General features: G+C 48.7%; 1 protein-coding gene across 1 annotated transcript in view; it reads left to right on the top strand.

The window, feature by feature from the left end:
* The window catches only part of DNAH8 (dynein axonemal heavy chain 8), a 13,985,216-nt gene that overhangs the window by 3,264,021 nt on the left and 10,703,840 nt on the right, over positions 1-17,355 (top strand). The window contains exon 21 of the mRNA XM_085610239.1: positions 6,814-6,933. Coding sequence (XP_085466365.1) covers positions 6,814-6,933 — 120 coding nt within the window. The remainder of the gene's footprint in view (positions 1-6,813; positions 6,934-17,355) is intronic.

Here is a 17,355-nt window from a genome sequence, read left to right as displayed (position 1 = left end):
ATTTTCACATCCCTATCTCTCGAAACTTGGGAGGTTTCTTCGATTCAAGATACAAATCAGACCACTTTCAATTTAAGGTCCTGCCTTTTGTACTAAAGTCGGCTCCTCGCACCTTCTCAAAATGCATGGTGGTGGTAGCTGCTTTGCTGAGAATGAAAAAGATCTTCATCCATCCTTAACTAGACTATTGGTTACTCAAAGTGCCTCCCACAGCCTGCTGTAAGCGCATCTGGGATGCTGCAATCACCTATTAAATTAGTTAGGCCTGTGCATCAACTTCAAAATGTCTGCCTTCAATTCAATGCAAAGTTTACACTACTTGGGCACTACTCTGGACACAGCAAACGCAAAAGCTTTTCCTTTGGAGGAGAGATTATTGATACTCCACAAGAGTTGGACTCTCCTGAGAACACCTCATCCAACGGCCAGGCAGGTATCCTCTCTGCTGGGCTCAATGGCTTAATGCATATTCATAGTTCCGAAAGCCAGGCTCCAGATGAGACCCCTACAGCAAGCTCTAGAGGACCAATGGTCTCAGGTCTCCAATTGCTGGGAGGACGCAATAACTCTACCTCACTCATTCAAAATCTCAGTAAGATGGTGCATGCAACGGGCTCATCTCATGAAAGGAGTCCCTTCCCAGAAGGAACTAGCCAAAAAGACTCATCACTAATGCGTCCCTTCAGGGTTTGGGGCGCACACATGGGATCTCTTCAGATCCAGGGAATGTGGGCGAAGAGGGAAAAACTTTACCACATCAACATGCTCAAACTCAGAGCAGTGCATCTGGCTCTCAAGGCATTTTTTACCCTCCATCGAGTCAAGTTCTTTGCTAGTTCAGACGAACAATACAACAATTATGTATTACCTGAACAAACAGGGCGGGACCAGATCCAGACCCATGTCTCTGGAGGCTCAAGTGATCTGGAAATGGCTTCTGGTGAGAGACTTGTCGATATCTGTGGTCCACCTTCCAGGCACCCTCAATGCACAAGCGAACGACCTAAGCCAAACCTTTGTTGAAGCACACGACTGGGTGCTAAAAGACTAGATAACTCAAGACATCTTTCGAAGATGGGGAGTGCCAGACAATCTTGTTTCCGGACGCAGAAAATGCAAAATGCCCGTCTTCGCATACAGATACGCCTAAACAGGCTCCAGGGGGAATGCACTGTTGATCGACTGGTCAGAGAGATTACTCTATGCTTTTCTAGCAGTCCCTCTCATACCTCTGGTGATCAACAAACTATACAGGTCAGGACAGAGATGATCCTGATTGCACCAGAGTGGCCTCGCCAGTAGTGGTACCCGGACCTTCTTCACCTGCCATACCATCCAGATCTACTGACCAAGTCAGGAGGGAAGGGGTTTCATCCCAACCTACCGTCACTGAGATTGACAGCATGGCTCCTGAGTTCCTGCAATACAGACCCTTAGGCCTCTCGCAAGACTGTATGCAGTTCTTGAAGGAAGCGTTAAGGCCTTCGACGAGAAAGTTATATGCTTTCAAATGGAAGCGATTCTATCTATGGTGTACAGCTAATGGTCATGACCCTGTCCTGGGTCAAGAACAGGTAATCTTACCTTATCTGTTATACTTCGCTATATCAGACCTACAGTTCGGTAACCCTCTCCTGCCTGGGAACTGAATATAGTCCTCTCTAAGTTAATGGGGCCCCCATTTGAACCAATTCATAAAGCTTTGTTACGGCACCTATCTTGGAAGACTGCTTTTCTAGTGACAAGTACCTCTACTCACAGGGTGAGCGAGATTCAGGGATTATGCTCTACAGAGCCTTATATTGTTTTCCATCCTAACAATGTGGTGCTAATAACTCACCCGTGTTTCCTTTCTAAAGTGATCTCAGATTTTCACATTAATCAGTTAATCACTCTTCCCACCTTATTTCCTAATCCTACCACGCCTCCTGAGAGGGCGTTGCATTCTCTGGATCTAAAAAGAGTGTTGAAATTCTGTCTGGATAGATCAAAGGGTATAAGAAAGTCAAACCGTCTATTTGTTAACTTTGGTCCATTACGCACTGGCTTCCCCTCATCTAAGAGGTCCATCGCTCGATGGGTAGTGTCTTGCATCACATTATCTTATCGGCTAGCCCACAAGCAGCTCCCTGGCAAGCCAAGGGCTCACTCTACAAGAGGTAAAGCTGCTACTACAGCTCTGCTTAAGAATGTTCCTATCCAAGAGATATGTAAAGCAGCGACATGGTGCTCAGGCCACACTTTTGCCCGCCATTACTGCTTAGATTCTGATAGTCCAGTGGATGCTCAGTTTGGGCAAGAATCCTTGAGAAATGTATTTGGTCAAAGAGTGGTTGGAAACGGGTTTTGACATTCAGGTATCCGTCCGCAGGGATCAGGGATGGCCTTGCTGCTCTATTCAGTGCTTATGACTATTGAGGAGTATTCCCTGGAAGAGAAGGATAAGTTACTTACCTGTAATCCTAGTTCTCTTCCAGAGGTATGCTCAAAGTCATAAGCAACCCTTCCTCCTCCCCGGACAAATACCATGTCTATAATGAAATGCCTGTTACTCATGTTATGATTAAAATGTAATAAAACGTCAAAAAGACCTGACCTAACTGTCCCCTGTGGGGCATGATGGGAGCCTAGAGGTCCTGAAGGTCTTAAAGGCACGGAACCAGTTTTTTCTCAGTGTTCTATATGCAGCCTTCTATGCTAATCTGCCTGCTATCACCTTGTTTTTTTCCTTTGAAAATAAGGGCAATGTTCAAAAACAAGTTGGAGGTACATTTTCTCTGTGTTATAAAATGTTATTTTACATGTTTTTTTGGATGTTTCAAATGAAAAATACAAAGCAATATTGGCATATTTGACCCTGATCTTATGGTTGGGCTGCATATTTATATACATGTGTTAGTGCTCCGGGGGCCCCGCATGTGGGTGGGGATGGGGGGGGGACTATTCAGTGCTTATGACTGATGAGTATAGCCCTGGAAGAGAACTAGGATTACAGATAATTAACTTATCCTTTTTCACCCATCATTTACTACTGACACCCTGCTTGTTCAGACTGTCAGGCGCCGATGCTAGGCGCCTACCGCGGCTCGGAGTGTCTACTACAAATCCCAGACACCCGCCGCTGGATGGGCAGGGCCTCCTCGTCATAGTCAGGCGGCGCGAGGACGCCGCGCGCGTAATCCTGTCTATGCAGAGCCGTGAGGATTCATGGCTTCTGCAAGTCCGAGACGCCGGATTTAGAGACTCCCTCCGTTGCACCCTCCGGAGGAAGCCGATGCTGAAGGAAGCGCCGCTACATGGATATTGGATGCAGAGACGCACGCTGAGGTAAGCGCTGCCGTCTCTGCCACTTGGACGTGGTGTTTGCTCGGGGTTGCAAACACGTTCAGCAAACCAGTGCTGTTGGAAGCACTGTGTAACCTGGGAGCTGCGCCTGGCCCTCCGGTGGAATTCATTGCTTCAAGGACAGACAGTAGAGAGCGCTGACGTAAGCGCTCTCCTGTCCTGCTTTTTAGAGACTCCCCTCTCCTTTTGGGATCCTGGAGTTCGAGGTTCTAGAGGGGGAGACGTAGAGCGCTGAGGTAAGCGCTACTTTGCTTTGCACCTTCCTGCTTCCAGGTTAGAGATTCTGGGGCGCCTTAGCGCACAACAGAGACACCTGCTTTGTGTTTAATGTTTCCCTGCTGATTGGATTACTTTGGCGTGCTTTGAATTACTGAGCCCAAGAACCTATTGGGCTGATGGGGGAAGCCTGAGAAGCCTCCTTCCCTTTGGAACACGCCTTTACTGTGTGCTGGAAAGGAATGAGTACAGGTATGTATGGGACTGCATGTGTGTGAGATCCGGTTGGCTGGCTTACTGGTGGGTTGACCTGTCTGATCTTCTCATTGTAGGTAAACTGCATATTTCCAAGAGAGTCGTGTTTTCCTGAGTGGTCCCAGTGTTGTAACCAGGAAGAGTGGTTCCTTAGGTAATACCCTAGATTAGTGAGACCATATGGGTGTAGTCCAGGTGTGTAGACTAAGTGTTAATCACGTGTATTCTTCTGTTGCAGGTCTCCTCTTCCCCGCTGTTCCTATCCTAATTCCTTTCCCTCGCCTGATTGCCTTAACACTCTGTTTTGTAATATTCAGAGTTAGGGACGTCGGGAGGTGGACCCCTTTGTGCTTCATCCAGGATCCTAAGGAGTCGCAGTGGACTTGGCACAGACAGACAATACAACCACCACATACTTCCTGAACAAGCAGGGGGGGGGGCACCCAGTCCAGAGCCCTGTCACTAGAGGCCCAGACAATTTGTTATTGGCTCTTAGCCAGGAAGGAACATGGAGGTAATAGCAACTTACCTCCAAGGCGTCTATAACGTTTAAGCAGACACTCTCAGCAGAGCTCTCAACAAAAATCACAAGTGGGTTTTGCACGAATAAGTTGTTCAAAGTATCTTCCGCTTGGCGGGCACCCCTTTTATCAACCCCTTCGCCACAGCGGAAAACAAAAAATGTGCAGCTTCACATCCAGATAATACCAACCAGAGACACTGGGGAATGCCCTATGGATCAACTGTTCGGGGAATTCTTTACGCCTTTCCACCGATTACCCTGATCCTAGCAGTCCTGATCAAGCTCTCCAATGCAAAAGCCAAGATGATCGTCATCGCTCCAGAGTGGCCACAGCAGTGGTAGTTTCCTGACCTACTTCACTGGTCATTGCATCCACATCATATGCTGCAATGTAAGCCAGACCTACTGAATTCGGAGGCCAGATGGTCCACTCGGACTATCAGGAGCAGCAGATGGGTCAGCTTTGTTGCGATGTCTGCAGATGCAGAGGAGTGACTCCTTTATTCCAAGGGCGATTTCTTCCAATGTCCTTGATGCCCACAGGTCTGTTTAAGATCCTGGATGAAGCAAAGACACGGACAACGAAGAAGGCTTGCAGAACAGCAAGACGAGGATCAGCAGGAGTCTTCCTTGACGCAGTCTCGGTTACAGGCAAAGTCCAGCGAAGTACAAGTGTCCCGATGGTCAAATAGTGACTTGGTTTCCCTCTTAAGTCTTGTCCCATGACGAATCTGAGGACCCCTCCATATATAAGCCCTTAAATAAACTAGGAAGGGGGTTAAGATAACTCAAGGGTCCCTCGCAGAGGAGGGACTGGTCAGATGGGAGGATAATCCCATGTCCTTGGTCCAGTTTTGCATCAGAGCGGGAACCAAGGTCTCCCCTGAACTGTTTCAAACTGGACTATGCAAGGATGGCACTAAATGTGCCTTCAAAACAGTCTGGTGGTGCTGGCAAGTGCCCCCACCCCAGCCAAAATCATTAAGTCATGTCCGGAAGGTGGTCACACCTCCCTGGGACAGGAAATCTATTGTTGTGCCTTACCCTGCCTGAGCTTGGCTCAGCAGCTGGAGGGCAGAATCATGTCTGTAGTTGGCAGAAGCACTAGCTTGCTGTCAGAATGTGAAAGACTAACTGGGAGTACAAGGGGGTACCCAAGGGAGCCCCCCAGTACATAGGATCATGCTTCCAGTACTGGAATTGGTGTTGGGGTGCGATTCCAACATGTTTACTACCAAACATGACCAGGTTCGGTGCAGTCACTATATAGTTAGGCACCTCATAATGACTGATATCCACTATATGTATTAAAATGATTAAAATTACTAATTGCACTTACAAAGCCTGGACAATCGACTCCGGGGTTTGTCCGGGTGTCTTGATCATGCAGGGGCACCCTCACACTTGTAACCAAGCACCCTACCTTCAGAACTGAAAGGCCTGCCATAGGGGTGGCTTATATGTTTTAAGTCTAGCGACCTCAGATATAAGGAAACTTATACTTGTCGCTAGAGGTGCAAGAACCACCTCAAACAGGCTGCAATGGAAGGCCTGTAGTCACAGTTTAAGTGGACTCCCAAGGATGGCACAATACATGCTTAATCCCATGGGAGACCCCGGTATACCTATGCCCTGGGTACCTTAGTATCATATACTACGGACTTACAATGGTACACAAGTAGCCAATTGTGTTGGTACCAAAGTATTTACCAGAACCAATTTAGGGGAGAGAGGACAGTTGCTGGATTCCTGATTAGCAGGATCAAAGCAGACTAAATCAAAAACACACTGACCCCAGGTAAAAAGTGGGGGTAACCATGCTACCTACACATACTTTACACATTGCTTCTTTAGATAAGCCTGTCTGCTCTGTGGCAAGCTATAAGAGGGTGAGTACAGTGTAATCTCTAAGTGTCTGACTTACCCCAACTAGGATGATGGTTCCTACTTGTACAGGATGCACACTCTGACAACCAGAAACCCTATTTCTAACATGGCGTCATTACTGCGTTCATTTGGTCACCAATACACACTACCACGGGCTCAAGCGTATTAACTCAGCAATGAGGGAGCACTTTCCACTCAACAGATCTAAACCTATGGGGTTTATCCATGTTTACTTTGAGAAAACTGTGGATATAGCCCGGTTACCAGGAGAAAGGGAATGTGCCTGTTTATAGCTACAGGCCTGCTACTAATCACGCACAGATCCATATTAATAGCTTTTAAAAGTCGTTTTCTGCCATACAACTGGGTCGCAGAATAAGGAAAAGAAGAGCAACTACAGGCTAGGATTAACAATAAGGCTAATAACGTCATGTCACCTATTTTTGATTTTGCATCTCTAGATAAAAATTGGTAGTTAATTTCTATGTATGTTTGAAAAGTATCTTATATGCCTATAATTATCTATATATATTTAATGAAATTGAGCATGCTTTCAAAATAAACCATGTTGTTTTTTTTTTGTGTAGGTGACTGATATATGTGAAATGCATATTTATGTTGTTATAAAGAACATATCAGAAACAGTGTTAATCAGTTTGCCAGAAGATGGTCCCATTCCCATGGAAGATTTGCTATTACAAACGGAGGTAAGATATAACACCACAGATTATTCTATGATGTATGCAACTATTGTAGTGTATTTAGGGTCAAATTAATTGTTGCCCTTGCGCCACGCAATAGAACGCAAGGGCGACGCAACTGCTAAGTCAGATGTATCAAACCACGCAAGGCCACCTTGTGAGGTACTGCGTGGCTTGATATATCTAGAGTAACGTAGTGCAGCTCAAATCACTGCTTTGCATTACTCTGCCTCAAGGAGATGCTCCTTGGGTTGAGCGTGGGTGTTTACAGGCATCCACCCATGGATTCTGCCGCATTCCCAGATTTACCATTACTCGTACACCTGGGAATGCATCAAAATCATATGCCTTCCCAGGTGAGGCATAATGAAGAGAAATATATTTTTACCTCCTAGTCTTTTCCTCTTTGTAAGTGCGCTGCACTCTGCAGCACACATAGAAAGAGAAATATGCTTTAGAGGATAGTTTGAGCATGAACGTGCATCTTTCTGCACAAAAATAATCCTGTCTGCAACACAGGCACCAATACACGATGGTACAAGATTGCCTGCGTTGGCACTAGGCAGCAGTTTGTGCACCTGCACAAGGAAAGGACAGGAATGCCCCATATAATGTTAAGAATGGCACATTCCAGGGGGCAGTGGGGGAGGATAGAAGAGGGGGAACAAGCAGGGATGACAAAGATTGGAGACTTGTACAGGGATGGGGAATTGCTCACTTTTGAGGACTTCAGCACAGAATGGGATATCCCCTAGGGGCATTTCTTGCTCTACGGGACAGTCACTGTAGCAATGCGAAGACATTGGTGCGCAGGGATGACAGAGCCACCGACACATGCCACCTGTGAATACATAGGACTGGCGGGGGCACCATAAAGACTGTCTTGTGTCTATACAGGGCCATCATACGTGACTACGCACTCGCTCGAGGAATTGCGGACTAAATGGGTGGAGGACCTGAGCAGACCATTAGAGGACAAGGACTGGGAAAACATACAACAGACCACCATGGTCTCTCGAAACACGAGGTTCAGCCTGATTGGCTTCTACATAGGGCATACATTACCCCAGACAGGATTCACCGGTTTTCCCACGGGGAAGATGCGGAATGCCCACGATGCAGAGAAAAGGGAACGAATTGAATGCACATGATGGGGAGTTGCAAATCTTTAGAGAACTACTGGCAGGAAGTCACAAGCGAAGTGGCGCGAATTATAAACAGGGAAGTACCGCGCATGCCAGAACATGTTTTACTAAACATGTTCCCTCACACAGCTAAGTCTAAAGCTACCGATAAATTTCAAGACCGTGCATTCATACTGGCAAAGAGAAATAAACAGTAGATGAAAAGCACCGAATGGCCCCAGCCTCCATAGATGGAAGCAAGAGCTGGAGAAATTGGCAAGCAGCAAAGGCAGAATCCAGCTTAGGAATGCGAGAAGAGGCATAGGTAGGATTGAGAGAGCGCGAGTTTGGGAGGTAATGCTGGAGGAAATGAAAAATGCTAATCAAGAATCTGAATATGCCACCTCAGGGGAGCATTCAGACAGGGGAGCCCTGAGGGGCTGGACCAAGAAGAGGGACTGGAGCAAGAACTAGGCGAGAGGAGTCCATAACGGGTGGGCTCTCCAAGATTGACAGGGAGGACCCGCATGCTATGGATGTACAGGTTACAGGATCACAGTGCAACTCAGAAAGATATCTCACAATATCATAGGGAACAGCAGCGCATGGGAGGGTGGGGAGTTGTTGGGGAAAGGTAGGAAGGGGACAATGTTTACACAGCCACATACTGGACAATGGTTCTAGCCTTAATTGTAATGCGCTATGGAGCTCTCAAATTTTTTGTACAGCAAATGTATGTAATACGTGACAAAGAAAATTATATGGAATATGTAAGTGTACTGCAGAAATCACATGAGCACTGTGGAATGTAAAAGGCAATAAAATATGTTTAAAACATTTTTTAAGAATGGCACATTCCCACCCTTTCCCGTTCACACAGTGCAGCAAGGGGGCTTGCTATGCTGTGTGAAAGTTTGAGAAGTAATATGCCCCTTAATGTATTTGTTTGTCATGGCATCTGTAGGAAGGTGGATATCTGACTATGGTTGTAGGAAGGTGGATATCTGACTATGGTTACCCCCAACTTTTTGCCTAGTGTCTAGCTGGTTTTTCGACTTAGTTGGCCTGAGATCCTGCCATTCAGGGTCTCAGGCTGTCTGCTCTCTCTGTAAAATGGACTCCATGTACCCTAGGTACATAACCAATTGGTAAGGATCACCTTATTGGACCCTGTACAGTGTACCCTAGGTACCCAGGGCATAGGTGTACCCTAGGCCTCCCAGGGGCTGCAGCATGTATTATGCCACCCCTGGTCTGGCCTTCCAATCAGACACAACTGGCTGATCACTCAGCTGGGGCAAGGTCGTGTAATCACCCCTTGCTTAGGTGTAGTATTCCTATACCTACCTTATATATAGACACAGGTGTACCTATCAGTCACTCCTATGGCAGGCCTTAACAATCCTGGAGGCAGAGTGCTTGGTAACATGTGAGATGGTGCTCTAGCATGAGCTGAGCCTGTCTGCAGCTTTCGGAACCATGTCCTTATAGCTGTTCTATGATATAGCCTACCATATACTCTTAAAGTGCCTTATAATCTTAAACGGTTATGGTAACTATGGTTGGGCTGTATCAAAACATGTCGTGTAAGGTGTCTAACACTTTGGAATAATACCCCCATACCATTTCTGGTGATGAGGATATTATTCCCCCCTTCTAGAGGGAGAGACATGTTAAAATCATACTTTGCTGTTTATCTCTAACCAAAGCCTCAGCATCACAAAATGGATGCTGCTGCCACAGACACAAGTCTGACCTCCTGCTGCTGGGAGTGATCCCAGCCAGGGAGGCCTGGACAATAGGTTTCCTGCTTGGGGAGGTGCTAGCACCTCCCCAGACAGCCTTTAGTGTATTGGGGCAGGGTGGGCTGAAAGGAATGAGACATGCCTGGGGCACACAAGGTGTTCCTTGCATAGTCCAGTTCAAACCGGCGCTGGGGCACTCCAGCCCCAGCTCTGGCGCGAAACTGGACAAAGGGAAGTGGGTGTAACCACCCCCTCCCAGGTCCCACCCATAAGGCGTGACCTAGCAGGTATCCCAGCCCCCCAGATTAGTATAAGAGTGGGAGTTGGGCCTCAAGACTTTAGATTATCCTGAACCTGCAAAACTGAACAGAAACTCTGGACCTTCGACATTCGACGAAAGAAGAAGACTGAAGAATCTCCCTTGTAGCCAAGGAGTGGCTACCCTGTGCAAACAGGCACCATCAAGAGACTACCCTTTGCTTTGTGAAACGTTCGACGAGGAACCGACTGCAGAGCCCGACCAGAGCCTTGATTTCCAGACTTCTCCGACCCTCATCCACATCTGCAGCAGAGCTGAGATCCGTGGAGGCGACGAGCGACGTGGGACCGGCTACCTGGGAAAAGTGGCTAGTAACTTACAGCGCAGCTTTTGAGGTACCCTCGAAGTTGTGCACCGGGGATTGAGAAGCCCCAACCCCAAGCACCAACTGCACCGAAGATCAGCCCCCCACACTCCACGAGTCCTGCGTGGGGCCCTTCAGCATTTTCCTGCTTGCCGCGTCTGTCCGGTTGCTTGCCCGCTGGCTAGTGGCCTCTGTGACGACGCTCCCTGAAATCTTCTGCGCTGGTTTGGCTCCTCCAGACTGGCTCCCGCTTCTCTGCAAAGAAGAAGCACCCCAGACCTTCCTGGTCTGCACCAGAAGCAAGTCCCTTGTTCTTCGTGGGTTCCGCTTGCCAAGGCTTGGTGAGTCCTAGTCCAACTTCGACGCCGCCGACAGCAAGAGCCTTCGTGGGACAGCTCGCCTCCTGGTCCTGGTCGTCCTCGACGCTTCCTGGTCCTCCTGGCTGCAGCGACAAGCTTCACCTTCACCTGCAACTCTTCACGACATCGCCTGGTTCCTTCCTGGTTCCACGTGGTCACTGGCTAGTGACCTTGACTCTGTCCCTTCTGCTTGCAGGTTTCTTCTCTTCTTGATCCCAGCCTTGGGATCCACCGGACACTCTCTCCTGACTGCCTGTCAGCATCTTTCTTCAGGCATCCATAGGAGTCGACGACGAAAACGACGCATCTTCACCCCTATGCACCCGCAGCCTGTGGGCTAGGTAACTTGGGTACTCCGGTGCTCATCAGGATAGTGACTATCCTAGTGTCTAGTTTTCAAGTCTCAACTTCCTAGCTACTCCGGAAGTGTCCTAAATCTATCTATTTCTAAACTGTAACATTGCTATTGACTTTTACGCATTACGCGTGAGTGTTTCCACTCTGCACACGAATCCCGTGGGCCTCCCACTTCCTAACTAACGCTAGTGTAGTGTAGCCCCAGCGATTCCCTAGGCCTAGGCCTATTCTATTTCCGTGACAGTGGTTCTTATACCACTTACTTAGTATATGGTTTGCGTGGCCCCTAGGGCCTAACTGTATTACTTACCTGTGTGACTTACTGTATGCATTAATAAGACTGTGTTGTACTTACCTCTAAACTCATAAAGAGTGCTGAGGGTTTGACTAGAATAAATACACTTTATTTTATATATATATCTGTTGTGGTGTCCTTTCATTTGGTATTCAAGGGATTATATATGGTATCACAGCTGGCTTCACATGCCATTCAGAGTTTAGCCTAAGACTGCTCTTGTCCATGCTACCACTAGGATAGCTGGTCTATAAGGTTGACTTTACAACCAATCACCATAAGGGTATTTGGACTGATATAAGGTGTACACTATAACTAGTGACATCATACATCAGGCCAACTTCTCACAATGGTTACCCCCAACTTTTTGCCTAGTGTCTAGCTGGTTTTTCGACTTAGTTGGCCTGAGATCCTGCCATTCAGGGTCTCAGGCTGTCTGCTCTCTCTTTAAAATGGACTCCATGTACCCTAGGTACATTCCCAATTGGTAAGGATCACCTTATTGGACCCTGTACAGTGTACCCTAGGTACCCAGGGCATAGGTACCCTAGGCCTCCCAGGGGCTGCAGCATGTATTATGCCACCCCTGGTCTGGCCTTCCAATCAGACACAACTGGCTGATCACTCAGCTGGGGCAAGGTCGTGTAATCACCCCTTGCTTAGATATAGTATACCTATATCTACCCTTAAAATAGACACATGTGTACCTGTCAGCCACTCCTATGGCAGACCTTAACAATCCTGGAGGCAGAGTGCTTGGTAACATGTGAGATGGTGCTCTAGCATGAGCTGAGCCTGTCTGCAGCTTTCGGAACCATGTCCTTATAGCTGTTCGATGATATAGCCTACCATATACTCTTAAAGTACCTTATAATCTTAAACGGTTATGGTAACTATGGTTTGGCTTTATCAAAACATGTCGTGTAAGGTGTCTAACACTTTGGAATAATACCCCCATACCATTTCTGGTGATGAGGATATTATTCCCGCCTTCTAGAGGGAGAGACATGTTAAAATCCTACTTTGCTGTTTAACTCTAACCAAAGCCTCAGCATCACAAAACGGATGCTGCTGCCACAGACACGAGTCTGACCTCCTGCTGCTGGGTGTGATCCCGGCAAGGGAGGCTTGGACAATAGGTTTCCTGCTTGGGGAGGTGCTAGCACCTCCCCAGACAGACTTTAGTGTATTGGGGCAGGGAGAGCTGAAAGGAATGAGACATGCCTGGGGCACACAAGGTGTCCCATGCATAGTCCAGTTCAAACCGGTGCTGGGGCACTCCAGCCCCACTCCTGGCGCGAAACTGGACAAAGGGAAGGGGGTGTAACCACCCCCCCTCCCAGGTCCCACCCATAAGGCGTGACCTAGCCGGCAACCCAGCCCCGCAGATTAGTATAAGAGTGGTAGCTGGGCCCCAGGAGAGGAGATTATCCTGAACCTGCAACTTGAACAGAAAGTCTGGACCTTCGACATTCGACAAAAGAAGAAGACTCAAGAATCTCCCTTGTGGCCAAGGAGTGGCTACCCTGTGCAAACAGGCACCATCAAGAGACTACCCTTTGCTTTGCTAAAGTTCTACGAGGGACCGACTGCAGAGCCCGACCAGAGCCTTGACTTCCAGACTTCTCCGACCCTAATCCACATCCACAGCCGAGCTGAGATCCGTGGAGGCGACGAGAGACGTGGGACCGGCTACCTGGGAAAAGTGGCGAGTTTATCCAGTATTAGGGTATCTTTCATAGATTCACATGCCTGAATCATTCCCCGTCGTCGGGAATGGGAGTCACCGGTAAATAACAAAGTAATGTCCAGAAGACATAAGACAGCCCTAGGCCTCAGAGGCCTTAGCTTAGTAAGCTATCCACGTCCTTATGTAAAAAGGACCACATTTTGGCCAGAGCCAATCAGCTAACACCACCCTCTAGAACCTTCCTGGTAGGAGCTCTAGTCCCTCAGATTTTCTACCGCACGTCGTGCTAAGGGAGTCTCCACTGAGCTCTGCTCATTTCTTTGAATTTGACAGTATTTCTTCTCAACTTTCTGGATTTTCAGCATGGCTGATACACCTAAGAAGGGTTTATTCAGGCCCTGCGCCTCTTGCGGAAAGAAGAGGCTACATATCGACGACCAACACAAGGACTGCTTGTATTGCCTCTATCCCAGTCACAGTTCTAAGGACTGCAAGGTATGTCGGACTTTCTCTTCTAAGACCTTGAAAGACCGAGAGGGGCGCCTTTTAATCTGGCTGCAAAGGCTAAAGGACAAGGAGGATGTGGTGTCCTCTGAGGAGAGTGAGAGTTCCTCAGTTGCGTCTCACTCCTCATCTAAAAGACCAAGGGTGGCATCGCCGGGCCCTTCGTCGCAGCCACCTCAAAAGAAGACGCAGAAAAAGTCTTCAGAGGTCCATGATTCGCCTGTTCCAGGGAGCTCGTCTCCTAAGGTGATGCCCCACACCTTCAAAAAGCCTATTGCCACCTCGTCGACGACAACAATGTCGACAGTAGCGTCGACGAGAAATCTCCTTCGACAGCGATTTCAGTTACATCGTCGACGACGACTCTATCGACGATGACATCCCATTCCATGTCCTCGACGACGACAACTCCATCGTCGACGGCAGGCAAGACAATTCCGTCGACGTTAGCCATAAAAAAGTCGTCGTCGAGTAAGCTGTCGACGGGAGGGTCGACGACGACACCGTCGACGAGAGCTTCATCATCGTCGACGACAACATCGTCGACGAAGACACCGACGACGAAGACACCGTCGACGACGAGGGTACCGTCGACGAGAATATCACCGTCGACGCCGTCGTCGAAGTCATCGTCGACGAGGAGACCGTCTTCATCATCCTCGTCGTTGACGACGACCCCGACGACGATCCCGTCGACGGCATTGATACCTGTAACGTCGGTTACAGCTATACCATCGAGCCCCTTGAGGGGTATGGACACGGACGACCAGAGTACATTTGTGCATGTACAAATAACCAAGCGTGCATTAACTCCGGCCCTCACTTCGCCCAGTAAGGTCTCAACCTTGCCTCTTTGAAGAGGAGGATTCGGACGACGCTAGTCTCTTTTCTGCGGCGACTAGTCCATCACAGCTCCATGTAAAGTACCAGGATGTCTCGGATTACGAAGACAATCCCCAGGACTATGAGGAGGTTCCTCATCAAGAATACATGCCGCCTCCACCTTCCATGGTGTGTCTACCGGCAGCCTTGGTCACAGACCTTCAGCTCTTAATAACGGACTATAAGCAGCGTTTTCCGACTCCGGCACCTCCACCGATGCCTTCGGGGCCTTCCACTCCACGGCCACGACCGCCTCCACTGCTTTTGGAGAGGACGGCACCTTCGCCTCGGCCCACCACGGACGACGAGGAGGAGGAGGAGGAACCTGAGGAAGGAGAACTCCAGGACGTCCAATCCCAACAAGATGAATGGGACGATTACATCCTTCCGGCTCCTGTTTCGCCTGTCCCTACCACAGCCGACTCACCGCCCGACGACATCGGCGGTTTCCACAACATCATTGAAAGAGCGGCCCAGCGCTTCCAGATCCCGATGCCTTCGCATCAACAAGACTGTTTCTTATATGACTTTAAGGAACCCTTCAAGAAGTCCGTCCGGGCAATTCCGATAATTGATTATATTTGGGACCAGGGCATAAAGATAATGCAGAACCCTTCATCAGTGCCACCGGTTCTACCACGCCTGGACAAGAAATATAAAGCTCCGGACACGGCTCCGGTTTGTCTTACAGGCCATCCAAAGCCGGACTCGGTTATCACTCAGGCTGCGCAGAGGAGGTCAAACAACCCAGCTGCGCTGTTGACAGCTCCGCCGGATAAAGAAGGGCGACGTATGGATAACATAGGGAAACGTTTCTCCTCTATGTCAGCCTTGACAGTGCGTGCCTCCAACGCTACTGCACTATTGGGACGGTACAACCGACAAATGTGGGCGGACATTGCCCCATATCTAGCGGATTTGCCTTCTGACTTAAAAGAAGAGGCAAGGAAGATTCTGTTGGAGGGTGAACGATCTGCCACGGAACTGATAGACTGTGCAATGGATATTGCTTCCACAGGTTTTAGACAGCTGGCTGGTGCGGCTGTTCTCCGGTGCCAGGGTTGGCTCAAGGCAACTTCTTTCAGGCCGGAGGTCCAGACAAAAGTCCTGGACATGCCTTATGATGGCCAGCTTCTATTCGGTTCTCTTATTGACGAGGCATTGCAAGGTATCAAAAAAGATACAGATACTGCCAGAGCCCTGGGGTCTCTGCAATCTCGGAACCCTTCCTTTCGTGGGTCAAGAGGAAGAGGTCAGACTTCCTCCAGAGGAGACTTTCAACAGCGTTCCTCTTTCTCCTCTTCCCAGCAGTACCGTCCACAATCTCAGCAGCGACAACAGTCGTCTTACCACAAAACTTCCTTTCGTAACAGAGGAGGAAGACAAAAGGGTGCCGCGCGGCGGCAATGACTTCCAGATGCAGCCGGTCTCAAACTTGTCTCCACCCTACAAGATTGGCGGAAAAATCTCCCATTTTCTCAAAAATTGGCAAACGATAACTACGGACCGATGGGTCCTCCAATTAATACAATTCGGCCATTCCCTGGAATTCATACAAATTCCTCCTCAAACTCCTCCCCGCCAAAGGGCTCACAAAAACCTACGCCCATTACTCCAAGAAATAAAGATTATGCTTCTAAAGGGAGCTATAGAGAAAGTTCCCCTAAGCCAACGAGGGAGAGGGTTCTACTCCCATTTCTTTCTCATCCGAAAGAAAGAGAAAAAATGGAGACCCATATTGGACCTCAGAAATCTCAACAAATTTCTGAAAAAACAGTCGTTTCGAATGATTACCATACAGGAGGTTTTGCATTTACTCAACGCAAACGACTACATGGTGTCGGTGGACCTTCAAGACGCCTATTTTCATGTCCCAATACACCGCAACCACAAGAAGTTCCTGCGTTTCATGGTGGCGGGCAGGCATTACCAGTTTCGGGTTCTGCCATTTGGGCTCAAATCGGCGGCACGCATTTTCACCAAATGCCTAGCACCAGTGGCGGCGTACCTACGCCGTTTCCACCACCAAGTCTTCCCGTATTTAGACGACTGGCTTATCAAGTTCCCATCACAAGAAGGCGTGATAAGATCTTCCAACTCTTGTCTGACACTCTTCGAGTCACTGGGGCTCACTCTCAACCACGACAAATCTGTCCTGCAACCATCCCAATGCATGCAATTTTTGGGAGCCACACTAGACACCATCCACAGGAAAGCATTCCCGTCACAGGAACGCCAGGACAAACTTCAATCTCTGGCACTCCAGGTAATGACAAGAAAGACACTCTCGGTGCGCCTCTTCAAATCCCTCCTCGGGATGATGTCCTCCTGCATTCTATTAATCCCACATTGCCGCTTACGGATGCGACCCCTACAAGAGGCTCTGTCGAACCAGTGGATCCAGTGTACAGGGTCTTTCGACGACGTCATCCAAGTAACCCCGGCGATCAAACAGGCTCTGCAATGGTGGGTTCGCCCCAAGAACCTTTCGCAAGGCTTGCCTTTCTTGCTTCCTGCTACTCCTCATATAATCACCACGGACGCCTCCTTGGAAGGCTGGGGAGCTTTCCTTCAGGAGCTACAGATAAGCGGAAAGTGGTCCCTTTCGGAGAAAATGCTTCATATCAACCTTTTAGAGCTCCGAGCAGTCTACCTAGCTCTAGTGGCTTTCCTCCCGAGGATAAAGAACTCAGTAGTGCTTGTCCGGACAGACAACACCACGACAATGCACTACCTGAACAAGCAGGGAGGGACTCGTTCACTGACACTTTCGCGCGAATCGCAGAAAATCTGGAACTGGCTGCTCCGCCACAACATCTCTCTCCGAGCAGATTATGTTCCAGGCACCC

Source organism: Triturus cristatus, chromosome 6, assembly GCF_964204655.1.
Source record: "Triturus cristatus chromosome 6, aTriCri1.1, whole genome shotgun sequence".
NCBI lineage: Eukaryota > Metazoa > Chordata > Amphibia > Caudata > Salamandridae > Triturus > Triturus cristatus.
This window is presented reverse-complemented; position numbering and strand designations above follow the sequence as displayed.